The 17,235-nt window shown below is 40.8% G+C and overlaps 6 protein-coding genes across 16 annotated transcripts in view; 5 read left to right on the top strand and 1 right to left on the bottom strand.

Moving 5' to 3' along the window:
- LOC111478507 (vegetative cell wall protein gp1-like) overlaps positions 1–17,235 on the bottom strand; it is a 446,768-nt gene that overhangs the window by 326,005 nt on the left and 103,528 nt on the right. The window lies entirely within an intron of this gene.
- LOC111478461 (kinesin-related protein 9-like) lies at positions 211–2,948 on the top strand. Of its 7 annotated transcripts, none has more exons than XM_023122736.1 (3): positions 211–1,876; positions 1,965–2,008; positions 2,590–2,948. In XM_023122736.1, the coding sequence occupies exons 1-2, from the start codon at positions 670–672 to the stop codon at positions 1,979–1,981; spliced, it is 1,224 nt and encodes a 407-aa protein (XP_022978504.1). In that variant the 5' UTR covers positions 211–669; the 3' UTR covers positions 1,982–2,008; positions 2,590–2,948. The 7 variants fall into 7 exon arrangements, 4 of the variants coding, with proteins under 4 accessions (XP_022978504.1, XP_022978505.1, XP_022978503.1 ...); XM_023122737.1 differs by having other exon boundaries at positions 2,575–2,948; XM_023122735.1 differs by lacking the exon at positions 2,590–2,948 and adding an exon at positions 2,212–2,243.
- LOC111478440 lies at positions 4,266–6,626 on the top strand. The gene is made up of 3 exons (XM_023122702.1): positions 4,266–4,790; positions 5,099–5,847; positions 5,963–6,626. The coding sequence occupies exons 1-3, from the start codon at positions 4,503–4,505 to the stop codon at positions 6,465–6,467; spliced, it is 1,542 nt and encodes a 513-aa protein (XP_022978470.1). The 5' UTR covers positions 4,266–4,502; the 3' UTR covers positions 6,468–6,626.
- Positions 7,510–9,330, top strand: LOC111478436. The gene has a single exon (XM_023122696.1). It carries the CDS (start codon positions 7,525–7,527, stop codon positions 9,112–9,114), a length of 1,590 nt encoding a protein of 529 aa, XP_022978464.1. The 5' UTR covers positions 7,510–7,524; the 3' UTR covers positions 9,115–9,330.
- Positions 11,650–15,278, top strand: LOC111478425. 5 transcript variants are annotated; one of them, XM_023122674.1, is made up of 5 exons: positions 12,252–12,497; positions 12,571–12,613; positions 12,712–13,758; positions 13,950–14,820; positions 14,923–15,278. In XM_023122674.1, exons 3-5 carry the CDS (start codon positions 12,790–12,792, stop codon positions 14,928–14,930), a joined length of 1,848 nt encoding a protein of 615 aa, XP_022978442.1. In that variant the 5' UTR covers positions 12,252–12,497; positions 12,571–12,613; positions 12,712–12,789; the 3' UTR covers positions 14,931–15,278. The 5 variants fall into 5 exon arrangements, with proteins under 5 accessions (XP_022978440.1, XP_022978445.1, XP_022978442.1 ...); XM_023122672.1 differs by lacking the exons at positions 12,252–12,497; positions 12,571–12,613 and adding an exon at positions 11,650–11,913; XM_023122677.1 differs by lacking the exons at positions 12,252–12,497; positions 12,571–12,613 and adding an exon at positions 12,147–12,245.
- On the top strand, positions 16,211–17,211 carry LOC111478495. Its single transcript, XM_023122778.1, has one exon. It carries the CDS (start codon positions 16,342–16,344, stop codon positions 17,083–17,085), a length of 744 nt encoding a protein of 247 aa, XP_022978546.1. The 5' UTR covers positions 16,211–16,341; the 3' UTR covers positions 17,086–17,211.

Below are 17,235 nucleotides of genomic sequence, written 5' to 3'. Positions count from 1 at the left end.
GATATGTGTGGAAAAGTATAATGATGGTGGTGATTTTCTTGACTTTTTGTAATACTCAACAACCCTCTCTATTGATTCCTTTTATTTATATTTTTTTTAAAAAAAAATCAGAAAATGTTTAGTCAATAATTGTGATTTGATTTTTTTTATAGGGTTTTTGGTGGTATAATATTATTTAGATTAAGAGCGGATGAAAAGCAGGCAAGTTGCATTTACTTTGACTCTGTTTGTAGCATTCTCGAGTTTCCTTCCATCTTATCTCACATGGATGCCCCACGTATGATCCTTTTTCCGTCGAGTAAAACCACGCCCAGAAGCAACCTCTCTTTTTCACAGCAAACCCCTCTCCCCCAATTATAAACACCACAAACCCCCACCCTTCTGTCCTCTTCTTCTTCTTCGTCTTCTTCCTCTCCACAGTTCCAAATTTAAGGGTTTTCTGTGGACCTTCCACTCTACAACTCCGCCTCTGCAACCTCCGATTGTGTCGGTTGTTTTTCCGGTGGCTTTTTTCTCCCCTTCCCCCTTTCTCAAATGGGTTTCTTATGATATTATGAAGGGGCAATCGGCGGCCGAACAGCTTTAATTTATTTTTTTTTTTTGGTTCTGCACCTGTGGTATACTTTGTGTGTGTCCGTACATATCTTGGCCTTGTTTGGGTGTTTCGTGATGGACTCTGGGAGTAGTGCAAGTATACAAAGCTCGAGTGGCGGCGAAGAAGACTACGATTCACGCGCGGAGGGGGGGCTCTCTGGTTTCTTAAACAATCCGTCACCGCATGTCGGCCCCATAGCTACTAAGCCCAACCCACCCCCACCATCCGTACATCCTCCAGCGACGCACCACTCTCATTCTTCCTCTTCCCTCTTCGACCCTTTCTCCAACTTCGCCCATCATTTACCCACTCGATCACCTCAAAATTCCCTTCCCAATCTCGACTTCCTCTGTTCCAGGAACCCCAGGTCCGACCACGACCCGATCCAACTTCCCGCCTCCATTTCCATGCTCCCTTCTTCCTCTCAACCCCAATCGTTTATGACGGCCACCAATAGTCAATTGCATTTGCAACTCCCTCATCAAGTCACGCCAACTAATGTCCAAGCTCCACGGGGTCTAACTCTCACCGCGGATCGAACCGACGTCGTTCATAACCATAATAACAACAACACTGGTACTGGCAGCCACGCCTCTGCTCGTAACCCGAGGAAGCGAACCCGAGCGTCGAGGAGAGCCCCAACCACCGTCCTCACCACAGATACTTCCAATTTCAGAGCCATGGTCCAGGAATTCACTGGGATTCCAGCACCTCCCTTCACACCTGCCTCCTCTTTCCCCAGAGCAAGAGTGGAGCTTTTTGGCGGCACCTCCTCCACCTCTTCCCCACCCTACCTACTCCGCCCATTTCCCCAAAAGCTACCTCCTTTTCCTTTCAATTCCCCTGATACTACTACTACTACTACTACTACTACTTCTACAAATACTTCCCTTCTCTCTCCATCCTCCCATTTTCTTCTCCCCAAACAGAATCATCATCTGTCCTCTATTTTCAATCTCCAGCCCCCTCCCCCTCTCCACCAACCTAATATAAATCTCCTCGCCTCCGACCTTCAAGTTTCCCTTGATACTGCCCAAACCACACCCGAGCCCCGCCGTAATCACCATCTTCATCAAACGCATCTCCCAGAAGAGTTCCTTTCTGGGAATATTCTTCCGCCAAGTTGGGACATTGGCGGCGGCGGCGGAGGAGGAGGAGCGTCCATGAATGCCAAATACTGTGGCGGTACTAGAGTTAACAACAACTATTCGGCCTCTTCTTCTTCTTTGGATTTTCATGGTGATAAGGGGGGGTCCGAGAATGTGACGACTAGGAGTGAAGGTATGATAGAATCTTGGATTTGTTCGTCAGATTGATTAATTAATTAATTAATTAATCCTCATCTACATCTACCATCTACCATACCCAGATGCTTATGAGGCATGAGAATCACAGACCCACATCGAAGTAAAGGTATAATTATCCAAATCACTCGCCATCCTCTCCCCAATTTTATTATGTACATCACAATACAATACACTTCCATTTTGGGATTTCCTCTTTTCTTTCCAATTTCTCATACCTTTCTCTTCTTCTTACATATTCCTATAATTATTATTCCAATTCTCACACTCTCTTATTTTTATTTATTTTCTTAATATTTCCAAATAATAAAGGGAACAGACAGCTTGGTGTTGCTACTGCTAAACCATCCTCGTACTGTTTCTACATTCTCAGACTTCACTTCTTTGCAGTAGCCTAGTAAGCAAGCAGCATGGCCTCTCATGTTTCTCATCTTTCATTTCACTCTCTCTCTCCACTCTCACCAGACACACATGTTTTTTTTTTTTTTTTTTTTTTTTTTTTAAATAAATAAATAAATAACAGCTATCATAATTTAGGAGCGATTAGAGGCGAGATTTGAGGAATGGGTAGCCGCCATAATCTGTCTGGGATCTTTAAACGAGTAGATTTTATTTCCCATATGCATTGTATTCATGTGCGTTACCAATTCATGCATTATACTTTTATATATAAAGATCCGGAGTCTGCAGGCAGGTTTGGAAACCGGAGGTTGACGTAGATGGGTGCCCCAAATTAAAGTAGAGCTTTTTACCTGTCTCTAACATGTAGAGCTGGTTAGACGAACACACGACACTCCACAATGATATGATATTGTCCATATTGTCCATCATTCCTTAAATTAGTCGATAAATTGAGGCTCGACTCTCATGCCTTCGAAGAGGCTCAACTCCTTTTAGGGCATGGTTCTGATATCATGTTAGACGAATACGACTCTCTACAATAGTATGATATTGTCCACTTTAAGTGTAAGCTCTTATGGCCTTGCTTTGGACGGTCCCAAAAGGCCTCATAGTATTTATTAATTATAAACCCATGATCATTTTCTAAATTAGCCGACGTGGGACTTTCATCATCATCCAACGCTGCTTACCTCCCATTTTCTCTTACAAATGATGGTTACATGAACCAAATGACATGAAATTTGGTAATGTTTGAGCATGGAAACAATGTTTATAGTATAGGCGTTATGCATGCAATTATTTAAATGAAAAGAGGAAGAAAAAAAGTGGGTTTGGATGTTTGGGATGAAGCACATGGGAATTCGTGACGGAGAAGCGCCAATTTCGAAGTTGGTGCTTGATTGGACTATCATTGTCTTTATTTTAATACCATCATAAATGTTGTAATGTTTTGGCGGAAATTGTAGTTTTGTTTACATGCAATCTGTGTAATCAACGCATTCAAGTCACCTCTAGTCTTAGCTCACAGGGTGGAGACCACCCTGGTGAAATCCAACAATTTCTTCAATTTCCATAATCACCCACTTCTCTATCGTAATCGAGATTAACCTCCTAATTCCTTCAACGCATTTGCTTCTTACTATATTTGTAAACTCCACCTCCTCATTGACTTCAATTAAGATCTAAAAAAAAAATAGGGTGATCCAAAAGGAGGACATGAAAATGGGTCCAATCCAATAATTTAATCGAAGTAGATATGGATCGGACCCATAATTATTTCCAACTCGACAAAAAAATGTATAAAATACCATGTTTCTTTGGGATCTAAATCATAAACTTAGTATGATTTTAAATTGAGGTTTAAGAAGAAATGGAAAGAATATATTAGATTATTAGTGTTGTTAGAAAGGTGAATAATTGAGCTTTTTGTGTCCGGCATACAACAATGATGAGAAATGGGGTTTTGTAACTCCAGAATTTAGGCTCTAAAGTTTAATTTGATCATAATGAAGCGTTAATTGTGTTGACTTTAGCATTACCATAACCCTTTCTAAAACCTCATTTAATTTTATCATAAAAATTACAAGATTCGAATATTTTAATGTTTGAGTAGTAGGATCTGATTGGATGACATGGGAATGGATGCTTTCGGTGACTCATTTTCAACCAATCCCATGCCCACACGTTTCAGCTTCACGTCATGGTCGCGTCATATACTTCACTTCTTTCTTTGGGCTGGGCCTCGTGTGGATTCTCTATTTGGGCTCCCGGCCCAGTATTCTTCCTTAAAAACTAAAAAGTTACTCCGCTATTTTATATATCGAATCTAATTTTGTCGATATAAGTAATGAATTAGATCCCTTCCTTGGCTCACACTGAAAGCACTTTTTTTGAGGCAAGAAATGTTGAGATAATGTTATTTAGTATCAGAAGTTGTCGAGAAACTAAGTAATTGGTAGCGAACCCCATTTAATTATACAAACAAAATGGTTAAATTTTCAAATCTTATCCAAACTCCAAGTGGTAAAAACAAAAGATTGGTCCTTCATTCGGGTCAACAAGTGGAGCTTCAACAAACATTGCCCAAGCTGAAGCCTTGGGTCAACACACTTCTCCCGTGCCGCTCGCTGCCGACTGAGGACAAAGGGCTTCAAAATTCGTAGCGGGGAAGGCTGTTTGTGGACACCAATCAGCGTTCCAAGATGAAATCTGAGGCAGTGACATTGATATTGGTGAATCTGGCTGCTATCATGGAGAGGGCCGATGAGTCCCTGTTGCCTGGAGTTTACAAGGAAGTTGGAGCCGCTCTTCACACCGATCCCACTGGCTTGGGATCCCTAACTCTCTTCAGATCTCTAGTTCAGTCTTCTTGTTACCCTTTAGCTGCTTACTTAGCTATGCATCACAACCGCGCCCATGTCATCGCTTTAGGTGCTTTTCTGTGGGCCGCTGCCACTTTTCTCGTCGCCCTTTCCTCCACATTCTTGCAGGTTCGTCTTTCTCGTCTCTCTCCATTCACGCATCTCCTGTAAGCCCTGCATATCTATGTCTCTGATTTCAAATATTAGTGGACGCTAACCTCAAAATTTGAGTAATCTTATTAGGAAATGTATTAAATAGTGAAATTTGAAGTAAAAACATAATATCAGTTGGACCTTAGGAATCACGATTCTACACCATGGTATGATATTGTCCACTTTGAGTATATGCTTTAGTGGCTTTGATTTGGACTTCCCAAAAGGCTTTATACCAATGAACACTTATAAACCCACGTTGCAATCTTTGATGATCATATTAGGTGGCAATTTCCAGAGGCTTAAATGGTATCGGTCTTGCCATAGTGGTACCTTCCATTCAGTCCCTCGTTGCTGATTCCACTGATGATAGCAACCGTGGCTTGGCTTTTGGATGGCTACAACTAACTGGAAATCTTGGTTCGATCATTGGTGGTCTTTCTTCTGTTTTAATGGCCTCCACATCTGTCATGGGAATCCCCGGATGGAGAATTGCCTTCCATCTCGTTGGTCTGATTAGTGTCATAGTTGGTATGCTAGTATGGCTTTTTGCAGACGATCCACGCTTTTCCGAGATTGATGGAACAACAAAGGATCGACCACGCAAGCCATTCTGGTCACAAATGAAGGATCTAGTTAAAGAATCAAGGTCAGTTTTAGGGATCCAATCTTTCCAGATAATAGTAGCTCAAGGGGTTGCAGGATCATTTCCATGGTCGGCTTTGTCGTTTGCTCCCATGTGGCTTGAACTCATCGGCTTTTCTCACGAGGAAACAGGATTTCTTTGGACTCTCTTTATAATTGCTGGTTCATTGGGCGGTCTTTTTGGAGGAAGAATGGGAGATATCTTATCAAAACGCTTTCCCAATTCAGGAAGAATAGTTCTGTCTCAGATAAGCTCAGGTTCTGCCATTCCTCTGGCTGCAATTTTGCTGCTGGTTTTGCCGGACGATCCATCCACAGCGTTCTTGCATGGACTGGTTTTGTTCATAATGGGTTTCAGCATGTCATGGAATTCACCAGCAACTAACAAGTATGTGTTCATCAACTAGAACAAAAATGTAATGCACTTTACAGCTCTATATAATATGGCAATTCTTATGTTCATGCACGGTTTTTGCTGCATTCTGAATTGGTGTATTGTACAGTCCAATATTTGCAGAGATAGTCCCAGAGAAGTCCCGGACGAGCATCTATGCATTGGATCGATCATTTGAGTCGATTCTGTCATCGTTCGCTCCTCCTGTTGTTGGTGTTCTGGCCCAGCATGTGTATGGATATAAGCCAGTTGCAAGAGGATCCTCAGATTCTGCTGAGATTGAAGCTGATAGAGAGAATGCAAAATCACTAGCCAGGGCACTCTATACAGCCATTGGTATTCCAATGTCACTGTGCTGCTTCATCTACTCTTTCCTGTATTGCTCATATCCAAGAGACCGAGAGCGAGCTAGAATGCACGCCCTGATAGACTCTGAAATGCTGCAGCTGGAGTCTACTACTACTACTACTACTACTATTTCAATGGCAACAGATGTGGATGATAAGGATCAAACAGAAATCGATCTTATCTATGAAATTGAAGGCAGTCTTGACTTCAACGACAGCGATGAAAATCATCCTCTTAATCATCAGCTAACAGTTTCTGATGCTTAACCATGAACTTACGGGAAATAACGCGGGAAATGATGATCAACACGATATTTTTTTTAACATTTAAAATTTACACAGCTAAAATAGACAATCTCTTCATTTAGTGATCCACATGGAGAGAGAACCCAGCATGAATCATTTATGAGGCAGCTTTCCGTTTCCAGTTTTGGTTCCCTTTCACTTTGGTGTAAGTAAGTTAAAATTTTGATTTATAATCATAATAGTAGATCGATCGATAATAAATTTTAGTTGGATGTTAATTTTTCCACTCATAAACTATGATTTTATATTAATTAACATGTGATTAAATGGGCGTTTTGATACATAAGGTAAGACAAATCAGTGGGTGCTAGTTTGGTCCCTTCTCTTGTCGTTTTGGAAATCTAATCAAAGGTTCGCTACATCGCTCCATATGAGGTGGAGCTTTCTGTGAACTTCGCCATTTAATTCTCACATGGGTCCCACTACGATCGGACGGTGGAATCTTTCCCTTCTCCTATTTACTCTCATCTTCACAGGAATGAGCCTCCGCGGACCTCCACAAATTCACTCCCACGTCGGGCCCATAACTTAGGATCCTCGGTTCTAACCCGAGGGGCCCGCCCAAGATAATAAAAACAAAAAAAAAATCCAGGCGGATTAGTTTTGTAAATAAATTAAAAAAAAAAAAAAAAACATCAACTATTTAACTTAATAATTACGCTTTGGATATGTGTTTATAATGAAATTATTTTAATAAAAATTACTAGAGATAAAATAATGTTTAATAATAATTAATGTATCTAGATTTTTTAATTCTTAGAAGTAAAATATTGGACAGTAATTATTATTATTATTATTTTCTGTCACTATATTCTTTATAAAGGTTAGTTGGAAATCTACTTTTAGTTAAATTATAGGTCTGAAGCATCACCATATTATAAATGCAATACTAAAAAAGGGTCATCTAAATTGTACACTCTTTTAAAGAAGAACAAATGAGAAAGGAGTATTTACGAGTATGAGTTTAAATTGTCAAAAAGAGTGGAGCAAAAGATGAAATAATTGATCGCGGAAAGCGATGGGAGGCAGCCACGACACAAGTGAAAACGCGTACACTAACAGTAATACTGCGATCTGCTTTGCTTTGCTTTGCTCCATTCCATCGCCATGTGAGGCTGGCCTATTTAAAAGTGTATTCCTCATCCCCACCTTTGCATTGACATCCTCCCTCACTCCCCCACTTCCTTCTACTTCACTCACTCTTCCAATTGAGCAGCTCTTGCAGAGGAGAATCCAGATTTCAGAAATGGTGGGTTTCAGAGCTTCCAAGGTATTTATACTCTTTCTTCTTTTGGTCCTTTTTGCTGTGGCTTCTCTCTTATGTGTGCGCGCCCAATCTGAATCTCCAAATGGAGGGTTGTTTCGAGGAGGAGGAGGAGGAGGAGGAAGGAGAACTTTGGAGTCGGTGGAAGAAGAGCACCCCAAGAACAAGAACAACAAGTCCACCGATGCCTTACCCACCAAAACTCAGAACAAGCTCCTTAAACCTCCCACCCAATCCTCAAAAAACCAGACCAAGCTCATTAACAACAATTTCTCCACCAAAAACAAGACCATGCTTGGTAAAGCTAAGAATTCCACAAAGCTGGCATCTGGCGGTAACCTGTCCAAGGTTGGGCTGAAGAAGCTCAATGCCACCGCCAAGTTCCCAAAGCTCAATTCCACATCGAAATCCTCCAATTCTACCAAAACCACTTCGTTCTATGCCAAGAAATCCTCAGATCTACTCAAACTAAGCACACCCAAGAACAAAACGACGACGCCCAATTCCACAAAGCAATCCCAAACCACCCATCTCGACAAACCAAATAAGGACCCCAAATCAGAGAATAAACCGAAGCAGGAAAAACCCAAGAAACAAGCTCAGACCAGAGCAAAACCCAGTTGGGTGGACGAAGATGAAGACGATGATTTGGTGTCGGAATTCAGAGATCTAACCACGAAATTTCAGAAAACTTTTATCCCAGACCTTGCGAGAATCTCCACCACTTCCAAGGCATACATTACGAAAGCCAACAAACAAATGACAAAGGGATTTAAACCCATTGTGGGTAACAAGTACGCATCCACCATCGCTTCCCTCATCTCCTTCGCATTCATTTTGATTCCGTTAATCTTGGTGAGTCTTTTATTCAATCGAATCAAGGCTTATTTCTCACTCCAAAAGGTCCTAATCTTCATCCAAGTGTACCTTGCAATCTACTTCGGCATCCTCTGCTTCTCCTCCGTGGTCACTGGGCTGGAGCCGCTCAAATTTTTCTACTCCACCTCGCAATCCACCTACATTTGCTTACAGGTGATGCAAACCCTTGGATACATCCTGTATCTGCTGCTACTAGTGATGTACCTGGTGCTAGTGTTCTCCACCGACTGTGGGATGGGGCCGAGGATGTTGGGTCTGGCCCAGACCTTCGTCGGACATGCAGTCGGGTTGCATTACTATGTGTCGGTGTTCCACAGGATGGTTCTACACCAGCCGCCCAAGACAAACTGGAAAATTCATGGGATTTACGCCACGTGCTTTCTGGTGATTTGCGCGTTCGCGGGGGCGGAGAGGAGGAAGAAGGCTTACTTGGAAGAAGACGGAGCAGAGGGCAAGAAGAGTTGATTCAATTGAATGAAGAATTTTTTTAAAAATTTTAAAATTAAATCTTTCTTGTTTTGTGTTGAATCTCTTACTGTTTATTGTTGGGCATTGTATTGTAGCACCACCCGAATTGATGAAAACCAAAGCAAAAGAAGTGCCATTGGGGTAGCCTATTATTACTCTAATCTTCTATTACATCACATTATTGTTGGCAAAGAAAAGTAGTTATTTCTTTGACTTTTGTACTCAACTCTGACTCTGGTGATATAAAAAGACGTTGGATTTGGCCCTTGGGGTCCATTGGGATTGGAAGAGTAAATGGCAGAGTGAAATGGGGATTGATTTTGTCTGTTTTAGAAGATGGGAAGGGGTTGTGTCGGTGTCGGTGTCTGCGTTGCGATGGGGGCTATTTTTATTTAATGTACCCACCGACTTTGAACGTTGAAATGCGGATACTTGATTCATTAACACACCCGCGATGGGGGACCTTCTACCCCTCCAAATTGGCTCTCCCAGGATTTATAATACCCACCTACCTTTCTTACAAATTCACGTGTTCCAAGTTCCAATCTAATGGAACTTCAGTAATGTTCTCTTTGGACATTATTCTAGATATTATCCATGCCCATCACTAGCACATATTGTTCTCTCTGGACTTTCTCTCGATACTTTAAAACGCGTCTGTCTGGTAGAGTAAGGTTTCCACACTCCTATAGATGGTGTATGCCGTCTTCCCCGTCCTCCCCAACTAACGTGTGACATCACAATTCCAATATCAATTCCAAATGGGATCAGTCTTGGGTTAGCTCCATATAAATCCAAAGTGGGATCACTATTTAGAAAATGGAGTTGGTGTATGGGTTGACCTGTTTGACCTGTGCTTACTCATTTGCACATTTCTCATGTCGTTATTAGGAAATGTGGAATAAATTAAGAGGGTGTTATCGCTAATAATAAAAATAAACACTTTCACTATTATCTTTAATGCCATGTTGATATTTATTATATACGTGTCCTAGTCATCATTTTGTCATCTTTTTATGCATAATAATATTTTAATAGAAAAATTAAAATAAAATCAAAGATGGTCAAACTAATGCAAATGCTTCTAAGTTAAATTAAAAAGATATACAGTAACAGATCATAGCATTGATTATTTTAAAAGAAGACTATAGTTGTGAATCAAAATTTAATAAAAGTGAGACATTGCTAACCAAAAAATGGGTAAAATTTGAAGGCCCAAATGAGTTGGGTAGGTGGAAGAGGTGGATATAAAGGGAGGGAGTGTGTTGGGCCCAAATGGGTTGGTGCTGGTGAAAGATGAACAGGAGGAAGGCGCCGCTGCTGCTGTCCCCTTCCGAAGCTTAGTCCCAACTCTGGGGCTCTGTTAGTTCACCATTTGCTGCGCATTTAGAGATTTCAGTGAAAGGGACGTCGCTTCACACTCACCTGAAAAACATTGGCCTTTCCTTCGTTGCAGTCCAGTCCAGTCCACTTCTTATTTCGAAACCCAATCGACACTTAGAGAGAGGTCCATCCATGTCATGCCACAACTTCTAGGAGTTTGTCTCGTTCCTTCTATTATAGTGCGCTACCTGCCACTCCCTGACCCACCCCTCCACCTTCCTCTGTCGGCTCCTGTCCTTCAACCTTCCCATCCATTTCTCTTCCCGCTTGCATTTCATTTGAAATGTCTCTGTGGTGTACATGTGATCATCAAATACTTTTGGCCTAATCAATACAAGAATACGCTACAACCCACTTTATCTGATTTCCATTAAGAAGCGTGCAAGCCCCCGAGGTTGTGCACCAACCCAACTCAACCCACTTGATTTGGCAAAAAATTCAATTCTAAAAGTGCAACATTTTTGGTCCTTCCATCTTGGAACCATCCCTCACAAATTATAAAACTTTCCATTTGGGCTTTCCTTTTCCACTTCCCCAAATTCTGCAATGGTAGAATTGGGTAGAAATAATTCAATTTCATTGCCACTCTCGTTCTCTTTTTTTTTTTTTTTTTTTTTTTTTTTTTTTTTTTTTTTTTTTTTTTTTTAATTTTTATAATAGGGGTAACAATAATTTTTGTAAATAAGTGGTTAAAATAATGGCCACATTCAACGCCTTACAAAAGTACTTCCGTTGGGTTGGCAGCTCCTCGTTTACTCATCAATTTTTGGAACATTCTAGGGATATTAATGTAATTTTACCTTCTTCAATTTGAAACGGTAAAATTGACAGGCGTGTAAGGAAATGGGCCAGCCTCGGAAGCGAAAAGGAAAACCCTAATAATAATGGAAAAATAAGTCTGGCCCACTGGGCCCGTCTTCTTTTTTTTTTTTCCCCCCCTCAAAGAACACTATCCTTCTGCAGCAATATTCTCACGCGCACTTTCTCGCGTGGTACTCTGTACCCATTTTTAGTGCGAGACTGCAACACATTTTCACGAGTGACATCACAACTGTACGTTAGATTCCACTGTGGTGCGCGTGGGCCTTTCTTGGTTGTTTGTGGAAATTAAAAATTTTAGCATTGACAGCGCTTAGCTATTACATTGCGAGATCTTCTTGATTGTCGGAATCTAAACGCCAAAACGTCGTCGTACCGCCCACCACCGTCTTCTCTCTCCTTCCCTTCCGTCCTCATTTTTGTAGCAGAGAGCTCTGAATTGAATCAAGACGGAACGCTTTCCTGAATTTTTGAATTTTTTCTTTTTCCCCTTTGCCTTTTCTCGTTGTCGCTGACGATCACTAGCTCGCTACTCAGCTCATTACAAGCAGCTTTATTATTATTATTATTATTATTATTATTTTTGGCTCCGAGGTATCTCCTTCGAACCTGCTATTTCATTGTTTTCTAATTGTGATTCCTCGATGTCTGGAAAAGAATAAAGATAACAGTATGGTTGAATCCCAGTTGCTTCTTTAATTTTTGTTTCTGATCATTTTTTTCTTCTCTTTCAAATATCCAATTTTCGTTTGGTCTTGTTTTCTTTTTTTGTCTGGGCTTGGACTTTTGGTCGTTGGTTTTAATTTTAACGTTTTTATTGCTTAAAGCTGTCGCCTTCAGATCTGTGTACGTATACCAAGCACAACTATAGGGCTATGCTAGAATCAAGCTAGTTCCTTTTTTGAACTCCTCCTCTAAATTCTCAGGTCAATTTCACTCTTCTTTTCAGTACAATTTTGTTGCTCAAAAGTAACGCGACCCAATTCTTCATTGATCTGGAAAGCTGCCTGATTTACATAATTTCGTTTTCGCCTCTGATGATGACTGCTTTTGATTGAATGCGGATTGTTACTTTTCGAGTACTCAGAGTGTTCTTAGTTTAACTCGATTTTGCTCTATTTTTTGGAATTCATACCAGTGATTTTGTGCAAATATCGGTGTGTTCTTGTAGTTGTACGGTATGCTCTAGACTGCAATTTAGTGTTCTGTAAAAATCTGTGATTTCATGTATTTGATGAATGAATGAAACAGATAATCGGGTTGATCTGAAAGAGAGATGTGATTTTGTGAAGGGGTAGAAAAGATTGGAATATTTGTTGCTGATACTGTTTATCTGGTTTAGATGAATTGTTGTGTGTCTGATATTCTGCTATCTTCTTATTTTATTTGCAGTCTTGTTGATTTTGTTTGAACCAACTCAGTAATGAGACTATAGTTGTTGCCCTTCTGATACTTTACGTCGTTGCGAGTATGGAGAAAGCATCTGCAGATTGTCCTTATCCAGGCTGTTTTTTTTGCGTCATGAAAGAAGGTAATCCTAGTAAGCGCAGAGCGAGTATCTTGAAATTCTTTAGGGAACTTCCTTCTCAAGATGATGATGGTCAAGTTCTCCCCATTAGTGGCCTTTGGAACACAGCAATGGCACATCCTAATGATCCTGAGTTTATTGAATTGGGGATATTTGAGTGTATGGCTGCACTTATATGGAAGGGACTGAAAAATCGCCGCTGGCTTTCTCATGACCAAAACATTTACATTCCGTATTACGCTGCACATATCATTGGATCTTACACAATGAACATGGAGGAGTTTGCTGACAGTGCTGTGCATGCTGGGGTAATTCCGCCTCTAGTTGAACTTTTGAGGGGAAGGTTAACTTGGGTTGAGCAGAGGGTAGCTGTTCGTGCCCTCGGTCATCTGGCGACATATGCAAGTACTTTTCCTGCCGTGGCTAGTCATGCCGAGATACTTGAGCTCTCAATTCAACTGGCAATGAGTTCTCTTGAAATTGTTTATACTCACTTTTATCAGTATGTAGACAGAAGGCTTAGTTATCACTGTGATCTGCTTACTCGTGGAATGGGCGGAGTTGAGATGGAATCCAGGAAGGCGGAGGAATGGGCCAGTCAGTTACAGTGTTGGTCCTTACAACTCATCAATTGCTTTGCATTCAAACCCGAGTTTCTTCCGACTATATGCAAGCCCGAATTCCTAGTAAAGCTACCTGGCATGTGGGGCGGTCTTGTTAATGAAAATTCTCCAGCTGGTATTGGTTTATTAAGAACAATCTGCCATCATAAACTTGGCAGGGGACCTGTTGCTTGCTGTCCCAGTATTATTGAAGCATTGTGTAACATTGCCCGCTCTTCAGACGATTGGCAGTCTATGGCTATTGACTGTCTCATGTGGTTGCTTCAGGATCCAAATACAAGCCATAAGGTTGGTATCCATCTCTCTTTGCTTTTCATGTTGTCAATGATGCTAGTCATCACAATTCCTGTCTGTTTCAGTGATGCTTTCTTGGAAATCTCTTTAAGATCTTCAAATACAGATTGCATTTAACATATTAGGCCCAATAACTTGGAAGTTTTTCTCATCAAGTGTGGTTAATTGTGCCATTGTATTCCCAGGTGATCGACAAAGCCGCTCCTACACTTCTGGATCTTGCAGAGATATCATCCCTGGGTGATCACAGGAAACTGGGGGAATCCATAATTAATGTTCTTCAGGAATGTATCCAGTCACAAGGGACCGGACGCAATTCTATCAGCAGTCGTACAAAGGATCAGATCGAAGAACTATTAAAATCAAGGCAGAGACTCAAGTGGGAAAAGAATATGCCAAAAGAGGATCTCCGAATCAAGCAAGCTGCAGCGCTAGTGATTAAGCTTGAAGGAAATTCCATGTTTTCATCAGGAAATATATCTGCAGCTGCATCCAAGTACTCAGAAGCTCTAGCATTATGTCCCATGAGATCCAAGAAGGAACGAGTCGTTCTGTACAGTAATCGTGCCCAGTGTTGTCTTCTGTTGCAGCAACCCTTGGCTGCCATTGGTGATGCCACACGTGCTCTCTGTCTTCACAATCCCGTAAATCGTCATGCTAAAAGTCTTTGGAGAAGAGCTCAAGCATATGATATGCTTGGCTTGGCTAAAGAAAGTCTATTGGATGCCATATTGTTCATAAACGAGTGCTCTCAGTCCAATGACCCTGATCTTTCATTAAGGCAAAACAAGGTTCCTGACTACGCAGAGCGACTCGTTAAGAAGCAGATGCGTGCAGCTTGGTTATTCAGGGAGGCAGCTATTAAACATGGAAATGTCCAATGTGAAGATGGTGCTGGTGATGTCTATGGTAGAGAGACTGATGATTCTGAATGGGAAACAGCCAGTGAAAGTGATATCGGAAATGATGGAAGGGACGAAATGGGTGACGAAGAAGATGACGACGAAGACTGCGATTGGAAGGATGAAGATAAATACGATAAATCTTCAATCAAAGGTAACTCATTTATTCAGAGTAACTTAGATGCAATCTGTTGACTGCTACTGCTTTTCACTAGTTTTTGCATAGAAATTTGAATGGATTGTTGATTTGATACAGAGATGTAGCCATGGATTAAATGTGCAGCTTGCTGAGAATGAAGCATAAATTAGAGGAACCACAAAGCAGCTGTGAGCATTCTATTAAGCAGGATCTGAAGAAATCATCTTTCTGATCATTCATTGTTCAAAAAGTAAAACTTGAATCTCCTTTTGTTCTTACTACTCATGATTTTGTTTTCCCCAAACTTAGTTTTCAATCAAATCCCCAACTGTAGAAAGTGAATTAGGAATGTCTAGAAGTTTTCTCTCCCCATTTTTCAGAGTGATTGATTTTTACAAGCCTGTGTACATACAGAATTCCCAGTGTTCTTTTATTTTTAAACTGCATATTCCAATCTTATCATTGATTCTGGTGCATGAATATGCTGATACCATAACTGTATCAAAATATTAACCAAATTTATACTCAAACCATATTCTAGAACCACCAAACCCGCATGGATAGTGCTGCAAGCGCAACATCAGCGGCATCCTTGGAACTGAAAATCAGTGGCATTGGCCACTGGGGTGCTTATGCGTTACCTCTCCCTCGGTATCTTCAAAACCGCCTCCTCAATCCTCTTCCGTCCATCCCTACTTTACAACAATTTGAGGCATAAACAAGTTGCAAAAACAAGCATCAAACCTTGGAAAGCTACCTCTTCGGCCATAGGGAACTCGCCACTATCCCATATTCTAACATATATATGCACACAGAACTCTCTTATAATTAGAATAATGAGTACTTCACACCCAAAAATTGCTACTTTATGAGAAGCTGCAGCTGTAAAGTTTCTTAGAATAATTAATATCATTGGGGAAAATTCGATAAGGGCGAGATCTTCTACCATTGTTGATAAGGTTCAAACTCAATCCCTCAATTCTTTTTTCTTTTTTACTGACGTGTTGCCCACCAATTGGGTCTTCTTTAGCTCTATCCTTATCAGTTCACGAGTCCAAAATCAAATCTTTGGCGAAATCTCTCATTAGCCTATAATTAATCTATAAAACTAAAAGCCAACGAGAGGGAAGAAGCCGACCCTTCTCAACCAGCTACATTGTGCTTTGCTTTGTAATTTTGTATCAGTTGAAGATCTTGATATGGATTCTTCGATCTGAGTTGCAATTTGGCATAAATAATTATACAAATGATTCAATTAATTTCATATTTGATACTTGTAAGATGGTGCGCAAAACCAATGAGCTAAAGGTTATACAACTTGAATCCATGAGCCAAAAGACCCATTAATATAAGAGCAGAAACCTCAATACATGTCTCTTCTGTGATTGGAAGAGAAAAGAGGTCGGCTAAGTGTCATTTTCATGGATAATCGAGGTATGGTGAAGGATCAAAAGGGCTTATTATAATCAAAGAAATCTTCACTGCTATCTCTCTCGTAGATTACAAATGATTTAGTGGAAATTTTTTAGGCATATAATGGACATGGAAGTAGCTTCCTTCAAAACAAGCACTAACTTCCCTCTATATATAATTTTAGGACTCCATAATCCTTCTTCACCACACAGAGAGAAAAAACAAAGGCCCTTTGATCCTAACTTGCTCTCTCTCTCAATAATGGGTGCCGCTCAGAAACTCTGTTCCTTCAGCTGCGAAATCAGAATCCTACAAGCCAAAAACATAGAGTTCATATCTCCAAAGAATCTCTTTGTTAGATATTATCTTTCTGCAGGCAACAACAAGAGGATTCGTCTGAACACGAAGCAAACCTCTTCCAATTCCGACTTCATATGGAACGAGTCTTTCTGTTTGGAGTGTTTGGGTTCAGAGGACTCCATCCAGAGCCTCAAACAAGCAACCGTCGTCTTCGAGCTCCGGCGGGCTAAAACCCAACATGTTTTTGGCAGAGTTTTGGGGTCGTCGTCGTCGTCTCAACTTCTGGGTAGGGCTGAGATCCCTTGGAACCAGGTTTTTGAATCGCCAAACATGGACATTGACAGATGGGTGTCGTTGGTTTCTTCTAATAATGGGTCTGTTCGTGAAGGCTTTAAGCAACCGAAATTGAAAGTGGGGATGAGAGTGAGAGTTGCAGCAGAAATGGAGATGGAGAAAAAGAGGAGATTGAGGAAGTGGAGCGATGAGTGTGGATGTGAATCCAAAGTGGGGCATTTCTGTGGGGATCATGAGTTCTTCGCCCTTGCTGCTGCCATGGAATTCTTGTAGCCATAAAACCGTCGTTGCTTGTAAATTTTGAAGAGATACCATATTCTTGAATCTTTCTAACAATACAGTATTTTGCATTTTCCAACCATCTTATATCTCAATATATTACCACTATATTTGAGACCCTTTTGATATGTTTTCTTGTGCTCT

This window comes from Cucurbita maxima, unplaced genomic scaffold (genome assembly GCF_002738345.1).
Source record: "Cucurbita maxima cultivar Rimu unplaced genomic scaffold, Cmax_1.0 Cma_Scf00004, whole genome shotgun sequence".
Lineage (NCBI taxonomy): Eukaryota > Viridiplantae > Streptophyta > Magnoliopsida > Cucurbitales > Cucurbitaceae > Cucurbita > Cucurbita maxima.
The sequence above is the reverse complement of the archived record's forward strand: the minus strand, read 5'-3'. Positions and strand labels throughout refer to the sequence as shown.

Coding starts and splice junctions, on each gene's coding strand:
- LOC111478461 (XM_023122736.1), top strand. CDS start 670: ATGGACTCTGGGAGTAGTGCAAGTATACAAAGCTCGAGTGGCGGCGAA.
- LOC111478440 (XM_023122702.1), top strand. CDS start 4,503: ATGAAATCTGAGGCAGTGACATTGATATTGGTGAATCTGGCTGCTATC. Junction 4,791..5,098: donor TTTCCTCCACATTCTTGCAG/GTTCGTCTTTCT, acceptor TGATCATATTAG/GTGGCAATTTCCAGAGGCTT. Junction 5,848..5,962: donor AATTCACCAGCAACTAACAA/GTATGTGTTCAT, acceptor TGTATTGTACAG/TCCAATATTTGCAGAGATAG.
- LOC111478436 (XM_023122696.1), top strand. CDS start 7,525: ATGGGAGGCAGCCACGACACAAGTGAAAACGCGTACACTAACAGTAAT.
- LOC111478425 (XM_023122672.1), top strand. CDS start 12,790: ATGGAGAAAGCATCTGCAGATTGTCCTTATCCAGGCTGTTTTTTTTGC. Junction 13,759..13,949: donor ATCCAAATACAAGCCATAAG/GTTGGTATCCAT, acceptor TTGTATTCCCAG/GTGATCGACAAAGCCGCTCC.
- LOC111478495 (XM_023122778.1), top strand. CDS start 16,342: ATGGACATGGAAGTAGCTTCCTTCAAAACAAGCACTAACTTCCCTCTA.